This window comes from Anopheles gambiae, chromosome X (genome assembly GCF_943734735.2).
Source record: "Anopheles gambiae chromosome X, idAnoGambNW_F1_1, whole genome shotgun sequence".
Lineage (NCBI taxonomy): Eukaryota > Metazoa > Arthropoda > Insecta > Diptera > Culicidae > Anopheles > Anopheles gambiae.
The window spans coordinates 26,109,739-26,123,341 of NC_064600.1; the positions used below are offsets into that span (position 1 = coordinate 26,109,739).

The 13,603-nt window shown below is 40.0% G+C and overlaps 1 protein-coding gene across 1 annotated transcript; it reads right to left on the reverse strand.

Moving 5' to 3' along the window:
* Positions 1–375: 375 nt before the first annotated feature.
* LOC133391431 (uncharacterized) lies at positions 376–7,057 on the reverse strand. The gene is made up of 5 exons (XM_061645857.1): positions 6,197–7,057; positions 5,677–6,127; positions 5,283–5,587; positions 511–639; positions 376–386 (listed from the first exon to the last, which is right to left on the reverse strand). The coding sequence occupies exons 1-5, from the start codon at positions 6,330–6,332 to the stop codon at positions 376–378; spliced, it is 1,032 nt and encodes a 343-aa protein (XP_061501841.1). The 5' UTR covers positions 6,333–7,057.
* Positions 7,058–13,603: the final 6,546 nt, after the last annotated feature.

Sequence of the window (13,603 nt, forward strand, 5' to 3'; positions counted from 1 at the left end):
CACATTACTGGTTAAAAATTTCTCTCCGTACAGTTTACCGAAATCTTCAACATAAACCTTAAGCATTTCACCAGCGATTTTCCAATTAGAACGAATTAACGAATAAACTTCAGAAGATAGCAAAACTATGGCACAAAACAAGAGTTTGAAGTGCTCATATTCTTTATCAGGCAAATTATCTTTCAAAATATAAATGCTAAGATAGTTTAAAAAAACTATGGAATTGGGTACCTTTCCAAAATTTGAAGTCTTCTAGTGGACCAAGTTTTCGATGGATTTCTTTGGGCAGCTTAACTTTTATAATTTTTTTACATATTTCTTCAATCTGTTTAGCAAACCATTTAGTTCTAAGACCTAGTTTTCCATCTCTCCAACCTAATAGTAATCTACGCATTATCCCCAAATCGATTAAATGAAGATTGTCACCAACTATGACATCATCAATAATATCGAAATTCTTCAAGCCTAGAAGAGGCGATACTTCCCTGTGATGTTTTCCGTACGCCTTACGACGAAAGTTACGATCCGTTCTCAGTGGTGCATTTGTATCCTTAAAAATGGTACATCTGCCTTCGTCATTGAATTCTCCCTCGCAGGTGCACTTTGCACATCCCTCCTTGCCATTGAAATATGCAACACCTGAAAAGAAAAATAGTATGAGTACTATATATTCGCATTTGAATTGATATCTTATAAAGTACATGAACACACATGATTTGCGAGATGTAGCGTAAAGCCACAGCTTTTAATCGTTGTGAAGAATTTTGCCAGGAGGCAGTCTGATTTTTAATTTTGGTAATAATAATAGTAGGCCTAGAGCCCTTTGATCAAGTTACGCTAAATTAAACTAACTTATCTACCTTACTGTAGTGGATAGACGTGCCGAGCCCTGGATTTGTCGTAGCAGTTGCGCTGCTGCTGGTCGACATCCAGGGATCGACACTGCGCTCACGCACACTACTACGCCACAGTTAGCGATGCGCGCTAAGTATGTGCAGAGCGCATCTAACCCAGAAGAGTGAGTGTGTTACAGGCTACCGGTCGAGCAGGGCTCACGGTGCGGCTCGTGCGCGCGGCCCCATACTTCATTGTATTGTGTTTTGTTATTATTTATTGTATTCGTTTTAATAAATGTGTAAAAGTTTCAAAACATAAAACTTACACTACTAGTACTGTTGTGTTTAGACCTTGCACTACTTTATTACACGTATTAACAACATATAAAATAAATAATACGACACAATTTACAATCACAATGAACACTTTAAAATCACAAGTGCGGTGGCCGCGCACCAGCCGCACCGAGCGCCTCTGCCGTGAGCTCCTGCTCGATCGGCTCGCAAACACACTCTCCTTGTGCGCTCGGCACACACTAAGCGTTGCGCTGCTTAGTGTGTGTGACAGTGTGCGTGACACACTGTCGTCCCCCTGGACGTTGACCGGTGGCAGCGCAACTGCCACGGCAAGTCCAGGGGTCGGCACGGCTGCCCACAACAAGTACAATATAGAATAAAAAAAGAAAAAATAAATACAGGTGGTCCCCGAGATACACGGTTAATGGGAACTGAAAACGCCCGAAAAATACAGCGTATCTCGAATTTCCGCGTAAGTCGAATCCAGTAATTTTCAGCCCAAATTTAACTAATGTTCATGTAATTTTGCAAGCATGGGGTGGTTTTAGCCACTTAGTTAATTATTTGATAAAATTGTGACTAAATTTAACAGTTTAAACTCTTTTGAAATGTTTTGAACATTCGATCAAAAGGGAATTTTTTGGCCTTTGACTGTAGATGTGTCAAATCAGTAAAATTTGCTCAAAGAATTGTCAAATTCAGAAAACCGCGTATCTCCGAATTCGCGCATAAGAGGTACCGTGTATCTATAATTTTAAACATAAAAATTTAAAAAAGCACCGTTAGAAGGTGAGAACCGACGCTATACTTTTAGCTTTTAGCCGTTCTCTTAGGTAATGGACAGAAAAGCGCTGAATGCGATTTTGTCACATGCGCCAAGAAATTAGTTTTCTCAATTTACTACATGTTTGAGGTACAGTATCGGACAGAAAGATAGGGCATTGGTTTTTTAACGCACCGTGCACCCGTTGGGCCAAGTTTATGTGTGGTTTGTATGTGTTTGTGTTTGTGTGTGTGTGTATGTGTGTGTGTATGTGTGTTTGTGTGTGTGTGTGTGTGTGTGTGTGTGTGTGTGTGTGTGTATGTGTGTGTGCATGTGTGTGTGTGTGTGTGGATGTATGTTTGAATGTGTATTGATGTGTGTGTTTGTTTCACAAGTAGGTCGTTTCGGATAGATTTGTAAGTAGTTTTTTTGTGTTTTGGGTTAGGTTTTCGGTGCGATAAGCAGGACCACCGCCCTCGCGATTAGTGTGTTTTCGATATATTAACAATGTTACGGTCTTCTTTCGCCGTGGTCTTCTGAGGACGTCCGGTTGACTTGCGCGTTTCGGTTGTCCAAGCGCGTTTCAGTTGTCTAAGCACGTTTCGGTTGTCCGAAGCGCGTTTGCCACAAAAGTGCGCGATCGTTCCATTACGAACTCGATCCTTTTGCGCTTAATGCCAGCAGCAGCCATTCGCTTTTACATATGGCGCTGATGATCGGTACAACGTTTACCTCGACCCATTGTTACTAACATTGCTTGCTTGGACCGTCAAGAACGCGCTGGTTAAAAACTTGGACACGGCTGATCCCGTGCTCTGCCTGCGTTCTACTTCTATACGCGATGAACTACATCGTTATGGAGCAGCGAAAACATCGCATGGATAAAAACTATCAACGAGTACGCGAGTAAGCGTCTTCCCTTCAAAATCGAGAAAAGAATACTGCCGCGCTCATGAAACAAAACGCCCATTGAAAAGAACAACTGCGCGCCAGCTCAATGAACGCACAAAGTTTACCATTCGCACACAACGTGCAACGCAGAGATGCACGAAGGCCTTTCAATGGCGTGCACTGGAGAAACACCTGTGAGGGAATGCCGAGTTCATTGCTATTGTGCGTGTGTCCATTTCGCACCGGTGTCGCATTCACATTCATGAAACAGCACACCTGCATTTTCGTCCGAGGAACAAGCGCTGCTGTCGATGCAAACTTTAGTTTTTATCCAAGTGTAAACGCACAATGTTTCACATGATAACACACATAATAAGAATAATTTCAACGCAATATGACATCATGGCAAGCTATGTATTTCAGACACAAACACGCGCACTTGCAAATACACATTAAAAAGCACACTCTCTTTCTACTACTACTACACACACACACACACATGCACACACACAGACACACATACATACACACACACACTAATACACACATACACACACACATACACACATACACACACACAAACACAAGTAACGTGGCAAAACAAGTGTACGGTGCATTGAAAAAAAAGGGTCCTATCTTAATGTCCGATACTGTACTATTATGACTCATTATTGTATCTCTATAGGGATAATCATTATATGATGTGATTTAAACCATTTGAAATTTAACAAAATGCATGCGACGAAGCGGCAAAATCGCAGCTGCTGTCATTTATGTCCAATCCCATACTAAAGCTTGCACTACGAGCAACAGCAACGCGCAAAGAAAGGGTGAAGGGTCATGCCGCCCTGGCAGCATCGTGATCGAGAGGGCAAGGGTGCCATACCGCCCTGGATGCAGCATCACTTGCATCAGCATCAGCACCAGCAGCAGCGAGCAGCAGCAACGTGTGAAGTAAGGGCGAGGGTCTATGCCACCAAGCATCAGCAGCAGAGTGCAGCAGCAAAAACAGCAGGAACGTGTGAAGGAAGGGCGAGGGTCCATGTCGCCCAGCATCAACAACAGCAGCAATAGTGTCACAATGTCCAAGGAGGGCGAGGTTGCCCTGCTGCAACACTGTGAGTGGAAAGAGGGGCGAGACCACATGACGTCCCGGTGGCAATCTTGTTCTACAGGGGCAAGGGAGGACATGCCGCCCCGGCTACAGCCCGTTTCATGAACAGGGACAGGGACTTCATAATCACCATCTCATCAGCGAGCTTCAACCCGATGAAGGCACACGCAGCTTCACCGCCGCCGCAAGTAATCGTCGCCAACACGGATCAAGTGCGATGGCGATGGAGGGGCGGAAAAGGGTGCCGGTAGCCGTAAGCTAAGAAAAGCGCCCACACCACAGCATTCCCAGATTTCATCAGCATCGGCCGGAAGGTGTCACCACACCGGTATTCCCTCAGTGGAATATCCCGTGTCGGTTCGACTCCTCCGGATAAATAAAGGGAGAGATGTTGTGGGCAGCCGTGCGTGCCGACCCTTGGACTTGCCGTGGCAGTTGCGCTGCCACCGGTCAACGTCCACGGGGACGACAGTGTGTACACGCACACTGTCGCACACACTAAGCGTGCAAGGCTTACACAAATTGCGAAGGAAGTGTGGGGCAAGTTTCTGTATGAATAAAAGTATAAAACACACTGGGAAATCATTTTATAGATTTCCAAATCTAAACAAAACATATGAGAAGGCGAAAAAACATAGCGCGTTGGAATTTGAGGAGGAAAACATATAAGACGTCTATCAGTTTTTCGTCTGCGTCAGAGCGCGCACTAAAGATGCGTTACCTGTCAAAACCATACAAGCTGCATGAAAAAAGGCTTCGACAACCACATTCAGTCATTTCCTAAGTGGTTGCCAACAGAGCAATCCGTATCCATTAGCCGGCAGCTGGAACTGGCTATTGACTCCGACGATTCGTAAGATTCCGGATGTCGACTGGCGGCTTCGGATGGTAAAAGGTTCTAGCCTTGGAATATTGCACCTTCCTTACGAAGCCGCTTGGCGGAGTCATTTAGAAACGATGCCGATTTTTGTCTTTACCCATTACTAGTTTTTTTTTTTACAATAACATGAGATCTTTACATGATATTACAAGACGCTCGATCCTCCTCTCACTCTTGTTGGCCTGATTGGTTTAATCCGATGATAGTTCTACTACAGATGTACCAATCGGGTAAAGTAAGGTTCACGCCCAGTAATCCGCACTTTTGACAACCAAATTTATGATATGAAGTAGTGTTTGTGTAAAAGCGTTATTTAGGGACCAATTCTAAGTGATAGAATGTAAGAGGAAGTGTTATTTGTTTAGGTAATAAAGATCATTCGAGTCCAGAAAGTCAAAGCGTACGAATGATACAAAAAAAAATCGGTCAAAAGTACAGACATTTGATGAAAAGGATTAGTATCTTTCAATTTTTTTAAATACATGCTTACTTTGTATTTACCTTTTAAAAAAGCTCTGGCAGGAGAATCCGCTATTATTGCCCGTACTTTAATTGTGACTCGACGATTATTCAGCACCATACCAACGTCCATTAACATATTCAGCTCATGAACCAGTGGTTTCATAAACCTTCTCACATCTTTTGGTTTGGTACGTCCACAAAAAATAGCTGCTGTGATTGGGGCAATCTGAGGCATTTCCTTTATGTTGATCATGATCGGCCAAAATTGTATTTTACTGCTTTTGTGCAACGGAAGCCCGTCGATGAAAATGTTTAAAGATAGTGTTTCTGGTACTTTTGCAAATCTAAAAACAAAACAAAAACAAAAAAGCAATTAAATAATGGAAGAAATTAATAAATTAATTAATTCTAAATGTGTTTCAAATAGCCTTACCGTAAACTTTGAATTAGACTTTTCCTAATGCCACGGTTCCAGAATGAACCATTTCCCAGATCTTTTATTTTTGGACGCTTTCTATTGGTGTTTAGAAGCGCTCTGGCATCTTTTGGGAGAGCAACATTAGTCTTCGTCCTCAAAATCTTAAGCAACATATTTATCGCCGAGTGCTTTTGATTGGTATACAATGCAAAATAATGCAAACAATCAGAGACTGACATTGTATCAAAATCAATAGCTCCTTCGTCTATCTCATCTTCTTCTTCGTCACTCTCAGCTTCTCCTTCGACACTCTCAGCTTCACCTTCACCACACTCGGCTTCTTCTTTACCACTCTTGGCTTCTTCCTCGTTTGGACTAAACATCAGCGGAAATTGTTCGCCATCCCCTTGAAAAGATGCTTCACCAAGAAGTTTAGCTGTAATGTCACTGTTTGGTTGCACCATACCTGCAACAAAAGAACAATTCGTATATTCATGCAATCTGATATGGTTAATAAAAGGAAAATAGCACAAACCATCAGTCGTATCGGTATAGTCGAATTCCGCAGCAGCACCACACTCTTCTTCTTTTCTTAAATCTTCCAACTTCCTTTTTCGTCTGTACAACAAACCATTCTTTTTCATATTGCGTGCGTAATTTTCATCAGACATTTTGGTTAATTAATTTTAGTTTATACTTACTTTTTACTTCACATCAACCACGCACTGTACAACAATCACCCACCGTAGCACGCCAAGATTTGTCAAAGCATACGCCATTACACATGAAGAAATGAACGAAGACAAAGTCTTTTCTTCGTTTCTTCTTTGATTCTTTCTGTATTTGTCAAAATCTTCGATAAATAACAACGACAATGCAACAAAACTTGAAAAGACCGTTAATGAAGATGACAGTTTCGTGAAACAGTTCAACCGTGAAAATTTTTCGATTTTTTCGGTTGTTGTCTTAGGTTTTCAGCTATCTGCATGATATAATATAATAGCAAGTATCAGAACCAATTTCCTTTTAAGACTGTGGAGTCTGATAATAGAAGAAAACAAAATTATAAGACTTTTTTCCGACCTTGTGGTCGTAATGTGGCTATTTTGGTAAGAAGCATGCAAGTCTGGTTAAAGACCGCAGTGCAAATAAAAATAGTTTATAAAAACAAACAGTCGTAAAAGAAGATGCGAGTCCGGTCGAAGACCGTAGCGAACAGCAATCCGAAACAAATAAAATGCGAGTCTGTTTACAAATCCATAGCGCAGTTTTTCCATAGTAAACAGGCAAGTCCGAAAGATTTGAAGTGCCGTAATAAAGTTAATGTGAGTCCGGTGTGATTCCGTAGCACAATAAGGGCAAGTCCGGAGAAATCCGTAGTGCCATATAATGAGAATGTGAGCCCGGTATGATTCCGTAGCACATAAGTGATTCCGTAGCACAAAAGGGCAAGTCCGGAGAAATCTGTAGTGCCATATTATAATGAGAATGTGAGCCCGGTATGATTCCGTAGCACAAAAGGCAAGTCCGAAAAATTCGAAGTAACGTATTAAAGTTAATGTTAGGCCGGTATGATTCCGTAGCACAAAAGGCAAGCCCGGAGAAATCCGTGGTGCTATATTGTAATAAGAATGTAAGTCCGGTATGATTCCGTAGCGCAATAGGCAAGACCGATAAATGTCGTAGTGCCGTATTGAAACTAATGTGAGTCCGGTATAATTCCGTAGCACAAAAGGCAAGTCCAGAGAAATCTGTAGTGCCATATTGTAATGAGAATGTGAGTCCAGTATGAGCTAGTATGAATATCCAGTATGTAGCACCAAAGGCAAGACCGAGGAATTCCGAAGTGCCGCATTAAAACTAATGTTAGACCGGTATGCTTCCATATCATAGAAATCAAGTCAGAAGAGTGGCTGGAAGCGCGAGAAGCTCAATGTGCGTGACATCTTGAATGTGATTATGTGCGGTAAGAAGAATGCGATTCCGGCAGTTATGTGAAGTGCACAGTTGCACATAAAAAAAGCGATAGAGAGAGACATAGAAAGAGCGAGAGAGAGATATAGATAGATAGAGAGAGAGACAGAGAAAGAGAGAGAGATAGAGATAGAGATAGATAGATAGAGAGAGAGAGAGAGAGAGAGAGAGAGAGAGAGAGAGAGAGAGAGAGAGAGAGAGAGAGAGAGAGAGAGAGAGAGAGAGAGAGAGAGAGAGAGAGAGAGAGAGAGAGAGAGAGAGAGAGAGAGAGAGAGGGAGAGAGAGAATAAAATTGAAGATTTAGAGGAAAAATACAATTGAGAGACACGATACAGTAAACAAAAATAATAACGAATAAGTTGGAGATAGTTAAAGCACCATAAATAAATACAATTAAAAAAAGAATAAAACAAGGTATTCAAAACCAACTTCAATCAAAGAAAAGATAAAAAACGAAAAGAATGTACAGATAGTTTGTATTATGTGATAACATTTAATAGAATTAAAACAAAATTAGATGTGGTGCTGACTGACATAAGGCTCTTTTGATGCATAAAATAAAATACAATAGGCAAATTTTGTTAGAGTCTTGTTAATTAGAAATCTTGTTGATAATTTAAAAGAAAGTAATGTAATGCGAACGAAAATCGGGGAATTATTCCTACTGTTAAAAATAATTACATAAAATCATTAGTCATGCATGTATTTAAACAAACGGGATTTGTTTGCAAACCAAATACATCACGACAGAATTGTGATTCACCCGAAATGCACATGATGATAGATAGATCAGAAGACTTGATTATAAACTATGGATCTAGCTATTGGAGATTGAAAAATAATCAATTTGTTGATTTCATTAATCGTTATTGTGTTTATCCAACAAGATGTAGTATTTTAAGAATGCAGTTGCTTTGGAGGTTTGTGGTAATGATAGAGTATTTAAAAAATATTAGAGGGAATCATTGCTCTTCCTATGCTTATGATACAATACCAAAATTGATAACAGGATACAAGTTAAAAAACATTGGCCCGAAGGGTTTACTCGCTATAATAGCAATCCAGATAGATTGTCCAGATCTCCAGATTCAGATCGACCAATTTCAAATTCAACCCATTCCAGATGGAGCTAGGCTAATTGCTATGATAGCTGCTAGGATGAAAAGACGTCCAATTTGACAGCTAACTGACTGATTTTGGTACCTGATTTAGAGCAAATTAGCGATAAGTTCGGTTAAGGTCTTGAAGTAGGGTCGAATAAGGTCAACGCAAACAGCTGATTAAAATTAGGCTCCATCGAGGATAGTAGCCAAAGCAATTAGAAGAAGACAGGCATATGATTGGACAAATGGGCAAAATTATCTACGCGAGCGAAGGTTAAAGTAATCGAAATGAAGTCACTAACAGATTGATACACACGGACAATACAGAGTAACAGGCTGATTATGAAGATTATTAAAATGGGATGGGAAATTAATTTTTAAATGCTTAACAATTAAAAAAAGATATCATAATGACTACTTAAGGTAGTTGCAATCTTACATAGCAAAAAAGGGAAATGAAAATTCATTACGGACAAAATGAAACATAAGGTTAAAAAAAAGAAAGAAGAAAATTTAAGAGCATATACAATAACATGTTTGATATTTTTGCCACGAGTCCCAGGTCAGTAGATTATACGTGAGATCAAAAAACGGATTCAAGTTTGTAAAACCAGCCCGTAAGACCAGCTAAGATGATATCTGAAAGATAATGTCCATAATAATGTAATGAAAGATTATGTAATGTCTATTGATCATGGTTGTGAGACTGACAAAAGCTAATATGCATCGGAATGAGTTAGGAAAATAGGGAAGAGCAAAGTTAACAAGAAGTATAGATACAAAAGATAGTTCGAAGAAGCGACGTATTGTAGGAATTGTGATAAATAGAAGAAGTAAATAAGACAAGAATTGAACATTACTGTAAATATGTAGAATATATGTTATTTATGTCAAATAGGCTTTGAGATGTTGAAATAAGTAAGCGTTGGAGTAGGAATCTACTTTGCAAAAAAAAGTCTGACATGAGTCATCGATGAGAAGAGTTATAAATGTAGATGTGTTTGAAGTGTTAAGAATGAAGTCAAGCAAAGAAAGCGAGTAGGAAGATGACACGGAATTTATAGGAGCAATGCAGAAGCAAGTGACACCGAGTAGAATTGAACCAAAGAAGGATGTTGAAGCGGTTGAGCGCAGATCTCAAAGAAAAATCAGCTGTAGTTACAGTTACATGTATCAGATAAGTATTGAGTTTCCCCGAGACACGGAAATGTACTACACGCAATAGGATTTCAGAACACGTGGAGAGATGGAGCACATCTATGATACAACCATCAAGTTACTAATGCTATGAAGGAAGTGAAAGAATAGAAGATCGAGATGTAGATGTACAAAAAAAAAATCATTTGCAAGAAACCACGACAGAGTAGTCAGAATCATGAAGTATTATGACAATTAAAAAGTTAGACCATACAAATTTTCCATGGTTTTTGTAAGGATTCGTAGATGTATATACAATCGATATTGTAAACCGTGAATTGTTTGCTTTAAGTTGAAAAACCATAGAAAATCTGTATAACAGAATATAAGAGAGGCTTTTTTTTCACTGTTTTTCTTGGAGGAGGAAAGGGATTGTAGAATGCAATAGCAGTGACAGAGAGGGACAGCATGTACAAGTAGGGAGAATAGGTTGACAGTTGTTATTGAACCACCGCCGAAGACGGGCGAATAAATAATACACCGGACCAGAACTCTACAATAATATCTGCTGTACGCAGATGACGCGAAATTTTTTCGTGTTATTCGTGAACCAGAAGACCACGCCCGACTGCAAACTTCCTTGTATGAGTTCTAGTGTTGGTGCAACCGTAATGCTTTATCCCTATGCACAGATAAATGTGAAGCCATCACTTTCAGTCGTTCTCGCTGCCCATCATTGTATGAATATGCGCTTGATGGACAGTCCTTGGCGCGAAAACAATGTGCCAAGGATCTAGGTGTTTTGCTCGATACAAAACTATCATTTAAGGATCAGCTGGATCACGTAGTAGCCACCAGCAACAGAATGCTAGGACTAGTTATCAATATGACTCGCGAGCTTAATGATATACCTTGCACCAAGGCGCTCTATTGCTCACTTATCCGGTCGTTGATGGAATATGCAAATATCATTTGGTGGCCAACTGCAGCGCGTCCATTTGCTCGATTGGAATCAATCCAGCGCAAAATTTCACGATTTGCACTTCGCTCATGGAACCAAAGGCTCGATTACCGGACTAGGTGTTTACTACTCGGGCTACCCACCCTAAGTGAGCGAATACGAAAAGCCAGGTTGTCGTTCATCACGGGACTTCTCGACGGCCGTATTGACTCTCCGTCACTACTGGCTACCATCAACCTGTACGTTCCGGCCAGCCCGCTCCGGACTCGGGCAATGTTGGCCCTCGACGACCGTAGAACGCAATTTGGCTCCTCTGACCCGTTCCTACTCATGTGCCGTGCCTTCAACGCAGTCAGCGACGCTTTTGAGCCGAGGATTTCGCCAACTGAGCTTAATGATCGTGTTTCTGTGTTAAATTTGGTTCCATAGTGCACATTTTTATGTTCTATGTTATTGTAATCCACTGTAAAGAACTCATTGTAAAACATTGCAAAAATGGTTCGAGAGGGCATTATTGTCCATCGATAGACAAATAAACATAAACAAAACATAAACATAAAACATTAGTTGACGGAATAGATTCCACGTCTTCATCATCTTCCAAAAGTTGAGTATCACTATCAATGCCTTCTGGCATGCCAAAGTCTTCTTCAATCGAAATAGGAACAACTGAAGGGCAAGCTGAAAAAAAATGTTTACATAATGTTAAAAAAATCACTTAACTCTAGTACAACAACAAAAAACCTACGTGAGGGATCCATCAATGCCTGCATTTGACATTCAAAATTGGTTTGGTTGGCTCGGCGAATTTTAGCGAATTGCCCGGATATTCTCATTTTCTTTGAGTATATATCGCCTTTGAAGCGCGCTCCGAAAACAAAAATTAACGCCAAATAAATATTCACTATGTTAGATATCATAGAATACAACGTAGTGTTGTTGAATCAAAGTTGACTAAGTATAGAATAAAAGGTTTTAGTTTTGTGTGTAACTTAAAAGAATACAGAACAGTTTAAGATGTGTCAATTATTTTATTAGAAAATTCCAACAGGTTGGCTGATCAGGAAAATGGCTGATAAAGTGTCGTTCGCGAGATTGAATGGTACCAACTACGAGAATTGGAGTTACAGAATGAAACTTCTTCTCATAAAGGAAGGATGTTGGTCAGTCATGAAAGAAGAGAAACCGTAACCAATAACGGCAGCTTGGAGTAAACTGGATGAGCTGGCCATGGCTCATATCGGATTATGCGTGGAAGACAACCAGTTGATTCATATAAAAAAGGCGGGCAATGCTGCGGATGCATGGAAAAAACTGGAAGACTTCCATGTGAAGAAAACTGTGACGACGAAGGTATCGATATTGCAAAAAATCTGTGGCTCGCGTTTAGAAAAAGATAGCGGAGAAAATTGGGCATTTACAACCAGAAAAATATCTCTATCAGAGAAACTGTGGCTACTAGATTCGGGCGCTACTTGTCACATCTCGAAGGAAAGAAGTTTTTTTTGAGATTTTGGATGAAACTTTCGATGAAGAAGTAAGCGTAGCGAATGGAATGAAATCAAAATCAAAAGGACGTGGATCAGGTAGGCTGATCGTGCTGGATGGAAGCGGAAATGAACGAATTGTGACGTTGAAGGATGTGCTATTCGTGCCGAGTATGAAATCAAATCTAATATCAGTGAAACGTCTAGTACAAGAAGGATACACCATTACATTTAACCAGGCTGGTGCACAAATCCAACGTGGTGGAATAATTGGTGCAGTAGCTAAGATTTTTGGTAATTTGTTCGTATTATGCCTAGGAAGAGAAGAAAATTCAGTAGCTATGGTTAATTCAACTGATTGTATACACGTTTGGCATCGTCGTTTGGGACATGTTGGATGTCACAGTATTTCAAAAATGACGGAACTATCAAGAGGAATTATATTCAAGAATTGTACTTGTTCGGATATTTGTGAAATTTGCCTGAAAGGAAAAATGCAGCGTATTCCGTTCCCGAAGCAATCTGAACGTAAAACCAATGCAGTGATGGATCTAGTTCATACAGATATATGTGGACCTATGCGCAATGCCACTTTGGGAGGAAAAAGGTATTTATTAACATTTATAGATGACTATAGCAGATATACAGTCATCTATATGTTACATAAAAAATCCGAGGCAATAAAAAAATTTGAACAATATGTTGAACTGGTCAAGACTCAATTTGACAAGAAACCCAAAATATTACGATCTGATCGCGGTGGTGAATTTACTGGAAAGATTTTCAAGGATTTTCTTGCAAATCAGGGAATAATTCAGCAACTAACAGCCCCTTATTCCCCGCAGCAAAATGGAGTAGCGGAAAGAAAGAATCGCACGTTAGTTGAAATGGCAAAATGTATGCTTATTGATGCAGGTTTGAACGAATGTTATTGGGGTGAAGCAATTAATACAGCAAACTATTTACAGAATCGCCTACCAAGTAAAGCTATAGATGATACCCCGTACTATAGGTGGTTTGGACGAAAACCTGATCTTGGACACGTGCGAGCATTCGGAACAGAGGTATATTGTCATGTACCAAGTATGCATCGTGGTAAATTGCATGATAAGGCGGTAAAGTTAAGACTGATGCGTTATAGTGTCGAATCAAAAGCTTATCGTTTAATAGACACTACAACTGGTAAGATTACTATAAGTCGTGATGTTAAATTTATAGAATCGCACAATTACCAAATACCTCAACCCAATTTAGAAAAATAAAAAAAATGTAATGAAGTA